This window comes from Epinephelus moara, chromosome 3 (assembly GCF_006386435.1).
Source record: "Epinephelus moara isolate mb chromosome 3, YSFRI_EMoa_1.0, whole genome shotgun sequence".
Taxonomy (NCBI): Eukaryota; Metazoa; Chordata; class Actinopteri; order Perciformes; family Serranidae; genus Epinephelus; species Epinephelus moara.
In genome coordinates, this window is record NC_065508.1 from 30,461,073 (window position 1) to 30,470,471 (window position 9,399).

Sequence of the window (9,399 nt, forward strand, 5' to 3'; positions counted from 1 at the left end):
TCTCCCCGTAGTTCAAATAATTTCAACTCTGAGCGCAGCGCTCAGGCGGAAAATCAGAGCGGTGCGCGACGCCAAGGGTAGCAGTGCTGCTTTGTCAGGCGTTGCTGCCCTCTCCATAGACCAACAATGGGACAGCCAGCGCAAAGCGGTTTTACAGCTGATCATGTGTAGAGGCCTTTAGGGACCGTTCGCCACGGTACCGCTGCTGGGCAGGGTGGAAATAAAGCCCTTTTCACACAGAGCGCGCAAAGCGCAGACCTCCGCCGACGAACCCATTCATTGTGTATGTGCTACCTTGGCGCAAGTGTGCACCGCTCTGCTGTCGAGCTGAGCGGCGCGCGAGAGGGGGCATGTCGCGGCGTCTGCACGCTGTGACGACACCTCGGTGCCGCACGTCCAATAGCAGAGAAAGAGCCTGAAGTAGACCCGGAAGCGGTCACCATGGAGCTGTAGCTCCTGAACGAGCCTGTACTCCCCCAAATCCTGTCCTCTGCGCCCTACCCCTCGGTGGGCGCCGCGAAAGCTCTGTGTGAAAGAGGCTTAAGTCCTGCAGAGTTTCAGAGGACCTGGAGAATGTTTTAGGATAGTAATAACATTATATAAGATAATCATATTGCAAAGATAATGTATATAAGATAATAACATTAAAGACAAAATTAAATTGCAATACTTTTTCTAAACTTGATGATTTTACCTTTCTGTACATTTTGTATACACATTCATTAAATAATTTTGCTTGTAAATGTCTGTTTGCCAGCTGTGATAGGCTCCAGCCCCCCCGTGACCCTCAAGAGGATGAAGCGGTTAGAAGATGAATGAATGAAGATGAATGTCTATTTGCATCACGTTTATTATGGAAAACACATTATTTGATTATGTGCTCCTTACTTTTTCAACTTAGGAGCACATGTGCTTCTTGGGAAAAAAGTTAGCGTCAAGCCCTGCCTGTGTTGGAGGGTTTTATAACCCACTTCCAGTCCTCACTGGTTGGTTTGGGACTGCTCTTAATGTGGTGGACACTCTGTGTGAACGTGGAAACAGAGTGCAAGTGGATAGGGCTCGAAAGCCTGCAAACTATACACAGAAGGGCCTTGGACAGCCGGTGGATATGAACCCAGAATCCTCTTGCTGTGAGGCGGCAGTGTCATGACTGCACCACTGTGATTCCTTGAAAAGTCATGGTAACGTTTTGAAAGTTTGTAGGAACCCTGTTGATAGTAGGGCAGAGTCTGTGCATGGTAGAGAGGGGATGTGTTCTGTGGCTGGTTTAAAATGCAGTCTGAAAGAATGTGTGTCCTCCAATAACGTCTGCCAGGAAAGTAGAAACTTCCTTTTCACAGAGGTTATTAGGCGTGATCTAAAGTACACACCGGCACAGACTGTTGATACTTATGCCAACATAAAGCAAGTTGACAGAAGACTCTGTAGGCTTCATCTTTTCAGAATACACGTGGAGCAAAAGTATGACACTGCAGACCTCACTGTGATCACTGCTCGCTATGAATTTATGAGCTAAAATGCTGCAGTTGCAGAGCAGTCATCCTGAAAGTGACATAATGTCACCTGGATGTAAATGACAGAGTGTAAACACACAGCAGGATATTGGGGACACCTGTTAACCCCTTGTGTGGACTATAAATCCAGCTTTGGCCGGGTTTGATTCTCTACTTTGCTCAATTGTCCTTGAGCGAGACACTGAATCCCAAATTGCTCCTGATGTGTGTATGTGGGGGGAAAAGTCTCTTTGGACAGAAGCATCTGCCAACTGAATGAAATGTAGTGCCATTAGTGGTCCTCTCCACTCTCTGAGCTCACACAGTCCTTTATCCTGATTTGGTCATTTTGGTGCTGGTGCACTTACAGATACTCAAAGTCCTCAGCCGTTCTGATTCATATTCTGGTCGTTGGATAACCTTGCATTCTTCTTCTTTTATGCTGTTTCATCAGTACTGAACCACTGCGAGGTCCACCGCATCGCCACTGTTGTTTACCAGTGTTACAGTGATGTCATCGGCCCTGACTCTGTCACCATGGAGACCTTCAAGCCTGCACTTACAAACCTTGGCAAGTCCATACAGGTGAGCTGCTTTTCTTTTTATATTTAAAGGTCAGAGAACAACTAAAATGTATCTGAAGTCTTTCCATGTTCTCCTCATTGTTAACACTTTGATCTCCTGTTTTCTCTCTCTGTCTCCTCAGTTGGACACGTCTCCGAGCACAGACGTCCTTCGCAAATTTGTCAGAACCACCAACATTCAGAGCAACCTTTATATCTGAAAATGACCATGTGGCACACTCAGTACGTTCACATGCACAGTGAAGTGGAGCTACAGTTCCAGCTCAACTAGGCCATTTAACTGGACTACTGTCCTTGTCCCAGTACACAAGCACGGGAGGGGAATCCATTTATTGACCGAAGTATGTCCGACTCCTCTACGATAGGTGGAGATATGCCCCCTTTCTATCTTTGTTTCCTTTCAGTTTGTTAGTATTGGACCGTTTTCCAGTTGACCTATTACGTCACAGACCGAATAATGGACGAACAAGTTAGCTACGGTTAGCTAGCGGCTAACTGGTTTTGGTCCGTCCAAAAAGTCACAGCTCTGGATGTAGATTGCACCATGTTGTTACCGGCTTCTTCTTCTCTTATGCATTTAATGCCTTCAACTTCTGGGTCAAAGCCCGGGGCGGAAACTGTGGAGCATGCTCAGAGCGCCTCGGCCAGTTTGGGTCTGATTGACTGTATACATGCAGGAGGAATTAAACTCCCAATCACATTATATTGGTGTGTTAATCCGACTTTGCGAAATTCAATTTAGTACTATTTAAGTCGCACTAACATGTTAACATTTATTTTAAAAGTCTGGTTTTAGTCGGACTGACACAAAAAAATCAATTCTCTCTAGTGTCATGTCAACGTACTGACTGTGCAGTGTAATGTAATTCTATTTTCCTTTGGTAAAATACTGTCATTTTTTAATAAAGAAATTAAGTAAGTAAAGCCTTTGTTTGAATGTTAGTAGTTTAATGATTTACTTAATTAGGGCCCAAGCACAAAAGTGCCAGGGCCCAACATTCTGCCAGGAACCTATTGTTGTTCAATAGAGGGTTTTTTTTTCTCCTCCACAGTGTGCCATGCTGTTTCTACAGTAGCCCAGAATGGGCAGCGAGTATGTCAATCTTAGGATGGGGAAGAAATGGCCCACCTTAAGGTGTAGCCACCATAGCTGTGTAAGCTATGGTGGCTACACCTTAAGGTGGGCCATTCGCCATTGTGAGAATTTCAAATTGTCCAGGGGTGTGTTCGCTGCAGTTACACCTCCCAGAGTTGGCAACGGGGTTTCTATGAAGTGCTGTAAAGTTTGGTTGATTAACAACACACATCAAACACACATCAAACACACATTAAACACACATTAAACATACATTAAACATACATTAAACATGGCTTAATAGAGACAATTTCAAACACAAGTACACAAATCAGCTTCACTATAACTCGCAGCATTCACAGACAAACACTTGTCTTTATCTGGACACATTTTCCCCACAAATACAACATGCTAACGTTATTAGCACAAGCCTATGGCATTTTACATTGTATAAATTAGCCTAGCAGCTAGTGAACTTTTCCTCTACACATATTTCAGCCAGGGACAACAGCAACATTTAACAAAGGTAACGTTACAAAATTCTGCTCCATTACAACTCACAAGGCTCACTGACAAAACAATTGTCTTATACCAAACGTGTTTTCCATACAAATATAACATGCTAACGTTATTAGCACAAGCCTATGGCATTTTACATTATATAAATTAGCCTAGCGACGAGCGGAGATGTCCTCTACTCATATGAAGCCAGGATAAATCACACACACGATTTAAAATGCTATTTTCCTGGAAGCTTTATTGTCTTTTCAATTTATTGTTTCTTATCTGTGAAATTAAAGTAAATAAAAGCTTTGTTTCCACTGAGGGAAATGGTTTCAGCTTACAGAAACAGACAGGAGGTCTGCGTCGCTGCGACATGTAGTTACATTTCTGGGGAGGTGCATGTCAGGCTACGGTGTTGGGTACAGCGCCTTAGATATTGCATTGATATGACGCAGAAGTATAAATCCTGAATTACTCTGCCTCTGAGTGGCTTACCCTGACATTCTTACCCTAACCTTAACCAATCCTTCTCCTCTTGCCTAAACCTAACCAGTCCAACCAACAAAGGCAACGATGGCTGGCAAGTCATAGGGAGACTAGGGTGGGTGGTTCCTTCACCATCCTAGGATTTGCAAAATTGCGAACGGGCAAACACTCACATTTCCTGTCAGTGACTGTAGTTGTCCTACACATTTGGCACACAGGCGAAGTTTCAGATCTGCGACCTTATTGCTAAATGCCACTAAATCCTAAACACTGGACCTCCAAGTTTCCGTCACACTATAATCTCTGTCACATTAATCCTTTTACAATGACCCACATGCAGAACATCCCGCCCCTGGTGTTACACTGAAGTTCCCTGATAGTGTCGGTGATATTCAGGAGGCATTTCATCACTTTATATTTTAGCTTTCTCCCACTGATCTCCAGTCAGCTGTGTATACAGTGATGGTGTTGTGGCAGCAGTGAATCCAGAGCAGCACAGTGAGGCTGAAACAATGCAATGTGACATTGAAGAGCAACTCAGAGCCTGAGAGAACACAACAATTTGTCTCATCCCATCCAGCCGACTCTGAGGGGTTTATCCGTCTTTTGAGTCTTCACCAGTTCACTGCTGCTTATGAGAGGAGTATATAATATTATAATCTGAGCAGTGCTGCAGTGTAGAAATACTCTGTTATAAGTAAAAGTAATGCATCCATATGTACAAAATATTTGCATCAAAATACACATTTTGCACCAAAAGGGAAACAAATCTTTTGCAAAATGTCCCTTTTTCAGATGTTTATTATATTATTGAATTATAATGATATAAAGCTGCATTAATGTGTGCAACACTTTAATGCTGCAGCTGGTAAATTTGGAGCTTTTTTCTTTTATTTCTCTTTTTTAAATACCATATATACTGCCTGGTAGCATGTGCATTTTATAAAGGGATCAGTAAAGTCATACTGTTATCCATTATAATACATCATAATTTATGAACTGATTCAATTTTGTATTCTTATCCTAAATAAAGTAAGTTGTTAGATAAATGTAGTGGAGTCTAAAGTTAAATATTTACTCTCTAGTGAAGTAGAAATATAACAGGAAATGGAACTTATACTTAAGTACAGTACTTGAGTAAATGTCCTTAGTTAATTTCCGGTGTTATTGGGATAATTGATAACTCTACCTGCTGTTGTCAGATTCAGAATCAGAATTATAAATACTTTTTTGATCTCCAGGGACAAATCGTTGTTTGTTACAGTCGCTCAGATGTAAATTGCAGGGAATTATAGAAAAATATATAAAAAATATGAAGTATGTAAAAATATAAAAATGAAATATGCTGCAATGTTAACACCAGTATGTAAAATATTTAAAAGTATCATGTGCTGATTGTTAAGTGTAAAATGTATAAAAATATGTGCTTAATGCTACATTAAAGTATATAAAGCTAGTGTGTAAAGTTAGAAATATAAAAATAATAATAATGCATTTTATTTATAGGCGCCTTTCAAAGCACTCAAGGACACCTTACAAGACACAGCTATGGAAAAAAATTGTAAAATCATAAAATCAAACAATTCCATAATATACAATAAAAGTTAATAAAACGACTGGACAAAATTTTTAATTATAAATAGTAGGTATAACATCATCAGTATATGTGTAATGCTACATACATCACAATATATACATAAGTACAAATAATAAGAAATATATTAGAAAAATATATATATAATGATAATAATTATAACTTAGTTTTTATTTTATTTTATTTCATTTTCTTCTTTTCTTTTCTTTTTTCTTTATGTTATGTTATGTTATTCCTCCTCCTGTCCAGATGGGGGCAGCACTGCGCCAGTGAGCTGTTTGTGAAACGCCGGAAACAAAAAGAAGAGTAAATGAGCGAAACTCAAACAAACCTGTCGGTGTTCAGCAACTGTCCACAAACGTTAGCGAGACATTTCTTTGTTTTATTGTTCAAACATTCAGCGAATATCGTGCGTTATACAGTCGTTAAAACCGCCATATTGTTACGTAAATATCAATCTATAACGAGGCCCATTGAACACGGACAAAGTATTTAAAAAAGCAGTGAGTTAGCATCCTAGCTAACGAGGCTAACGTCACTAATGAGTGCCACCCGGCGGATGACAGCGACAAGCTGCAGGTGTAAAGCTTCAGTCAGCCGGACGAAGGAGCCCCCAGCCCCCAGAGGAGCCAACAAGGTGCTGGCTGAGAGGAACCCGGCGGTGGTGGCGGTGGGAGCCTGGGTGGAGGGCGGACAAGACTTCCTGGAGCACCCGTCTGTGAGTTTAACGCTAATGACCAAAGCTAGCTTCGGCTCTGTTGCCAGGCTCTTTAGGAACCGTCACTGGTGGTGACCAAACAACCAGGAGGGTTGACAAAGTCATGTTTTACTATAGTCAACGTTGGTGGAAGAAATATTCAGATCTTTAACTTCAGTAGAAGTAGTAGGAATACCACAGTTTAAAAATACTGTTACCTCTTCTCAAAAGTATTGGCATCAAAACCAAGTGTTAAGTTTAAAACACTCATTATGCAGAATAGTCCATTTCAATATCATATAGTACTGTATAATTATTGACGCATTAATGTGTTCATTACTTAAATGTTGCAGCAGGTAAAGGTGGAGCCTGTTTCAGTTACTTTATATACTTCTGTGTAGCGTACAATTCATTAGTTGATTTATATTTTGTCTTAATAATCTAAAATTTTGAATTGCTTTCAAAATGTAGTAAACCCATTATATTTTACACATTAGGGTGGTATCTGTATCATCCTCAAGTTCAGGTCCTCCATCAGAGGCCTGGGAGTTTGAAGGTTCTGCCCAGTATCTTAGCTCTTCCTAGGACTGCACACTTCAGATGTTCTCCGCCCTTGCCCATGTATGACTTGTTCCAGTAGCCCATTTGTCATCAGATTGCCCTGGTTCCCTAGCAAAGCATGCGGACCTTGTTGACCCGGGCAACGTCCTGACTCTATCAGGACTGTAATCGCTCTTTCCTGAGGTAGGCAGGTATAGCATTAGGAGTCTTGCCTGAGGACCCTTACTGGATGATGTGCGCCCAGGCCGGGATTAAAACCCCGTCCTCCCATGTGAGACTGTACACTAAGCGTAGTGAGGGGGGCTGAGGACTGGTGAGCGTCAGAGCCACTGTCTAGGAATATATCCAGAACATGGCCGCCAAAGATGTGCTGCTAAGTGAATACCTCAGGCAGCAGAAGAGGACGAACCAACTTAGGAGGACAAGCCCCTGCATGGTATGTACCACCGACAGATTGAAGAAGTGGCCAACATCAAGAAATCCTACCAGTGGCTGGAAAAGGCTGGACTGAAGGACAGCACAGAGGCACTAATCATGGCGGCACAGGATCAGGCACTTGGTACAAGATCAATAGAAGCAGGGGTCTGCCACAGTAGACAGGACCTTCAGCACATAACAGCAGGGTGTAAGATGCAGGCAGGAAGAGCGTACATGGAACACCGTAACCAAGTGGCTGGCATAGCGTACAGGAACATTTGCACTGAGAATGGGCTGGAACTTCCAAGGTCACAATGGAAGACACCTCCTAAGTTGGTTGAGAATGACCGAGCTAAGATCCTGAGGGACTTCCAGATCCAGACTAATGAACCGGTGATGGCTAGCAAACCAGACATCATGTTGATCGACAAACAACAGAATAAGGCAGTGGTGATAGATGACAGCAACATCAGGAAGAAGGAACACGAGAAGCTCGAAAATACCAAGGGCTGAAAGAGGAGCTGGAAAAGATGTGGGGAGTAAAGGCAACAGTGGTGCCGGTGGTGATTGGAGCACTCAGGGCTGCGACCCCCAAACTGGGAGAGTGGCTCCAGCACACTCAAGGTACAACATTTGATGTCTCTGTCCAGAAAAGTGCAGTCCTAGGAACAGCTGAGATACTGGCAGTAAATATCAGATTGATAGTAAATAAGTACATGCATTTTGATAGCTCTGGTCTCTGAGACCTCAAAAAGGAGCAATGTGTCACAGGTGAAAATGCTGGCAGCTTTGATGGGCTGATTCTGCAAGAGTCACATGAATTCAGTGTCCTGATTTTTTCCAAAGTTATCCAAATACTCTCCCATGTCTTTGCTCAGGCTCTGGCTTTGCTAACCGAGGAGATCCAGGCAGAGAAGAGGAGGGAGAATGAAGAGAGCCTCCGACGATTTCAGGATGAAGTACGCCATCGTGTGGCACAGCAGGCTCAAGTCAGCAAGAAGAGATGGCAGCCTCAGATGGACTCAGTGGTAAAGATAACATTACTATGACTGACAGTGAAGTACTAATGGGGTGTTTTTTTAATTAATTGGTTAAACATTTAGTCTGTAAAGTGTCAGAAAATATCACCATTTTTCATTTCATTGAATGACTTCATTCAACCAGCAGTAGACAATTTGGGGACCTTAGATTTACAATGATGTAAAACAAAGAATCGGAGCAAATCCACCTCTACATGGAGACAGTGAAGCGTGACTGAACCATAGGCTCGCCCATTCTGCTGTGTTCCCTGTCTGATTGACCTCTTCATTGTAAAACGCTGTGTTTATGTCCAGATGAAACCTGACAGGAGAACCCCCCAACAGCAGTATCAGGTCTGGACCCAGCATGTGTCTGATGGTGAGACACTGATGTCTGCAGGAGGAGTTGCACAACAGCGGGTGACAGAGAGGAGCTCTCAGGAGGTTAGAGGGCATCATATTATTATTATTATATAACTGAAGTTTTAGCAAATTAATCTCAGCTTTTGTTAGTGTTTTGATGAGTGCTCCTTCCAGAAAACTTTGAAGTAAATGTTTCAAAGGATTCATTTGGTTCACCACAGTCACACCATAACACAAACAAACTCACTGTTGGAGGCAGCAGTAGACCAGCAGCTCCTGTTTTTGTCACTGGAGTCTAGAGGCTTTAACAAGAGCACAAAACTGAACTGAAGCCGTTAATGGTGACACTGCAGGAAAGGTAAAACAGTAAAAAAAAGCCCCGTTTCCACCAAACCCTTTCAGTACAGTACCTTTGGAACCAACAGTAACCCTTCAGACATGGTACCTAGACCCTCGGTCTGTTTAGTGTTTCCACCACAGACAGTCCTCTTAAATGTGGGCGGGGTTGTTGTCACTCACTGCTCCGTCCAGCACTCACTGTATTTCCTCATCAGCGGTGACACAGATGGAAGTCTGCACCTGGTTTATCGTCCACAGAACGAGGCT

At 42.5% G+C, this 9,399-nt stretch overlaps 2 protein-coding genes and 1 long non-coding RNA gene across 5 annotated transcripts in view; 2 read left to right on the forward strand and 1 right to left on the reverse strand.

The window, feature by feature from the left end:
* Positions 1-3,001, forward strand: part of psmg1 (proteasome (prosome, macropain) assembly chaperone 1) — a 15,642-nt gene extending 12,641 nt beyond the window's left edge. The window contains exons 6-7 of the mRNA XM_050041473.1: positions 1,948-2,078; positions 2,200-3,001. Coding sequence (XP_049897430.1) covers positions 1,948-2,078; positions 2,200-2,277 — 209 coding nt within the window. The 3' untranslated portion in view covers positions 2,278-3,001. The remainder of the gene's footprint in view (positions 1-1,947; positions 2,079-2,199) is intronic.
* On the reverse strand, positions 2,646-3,924 carry LOC126388375 (uncharacterized). Its single transcript, XR_007569742.1, has 2 exons — positions 3,252-3,924; positions 2,646-3,180 (listed from the first exon to the last, which is right to left on the reverse strand). It is a non-coding gene; the product is annotated as an uncharacterized LOC126388375 (long non-coding RNA).
* Positions 3,925-6,055: 2,131 nt separating this feature from the next.
* ccdc15 (coiled-coil domain containing 15) overlaps positions 6,056-9,399 on the forward strand; it is an 11,373-nt gene continuing 8,029 nt past the window's right edge. For all 3 annotated transcript variants that reach the window (XM_050041460.1, XM_050041459.1, XM_050041461.1), the window contains exons 1-3: positions 6,056-6,454; positions 8,290-8,439; positions 8,746-8,874. In XM_050041460.1, coding sequence (XP_049897417.1) covers positions 6,278-6,454; positions 8,290-8,439; positions 8,746-8,874 — 456 coding nt within the window. In that variant the 5' untranslated portion in view covers positions 6,056-6,277. The remainder of the gene's footprint in view (positions 6,455-8,289; positions 8,440-8,745; positions 8,875-9,399) is intronic.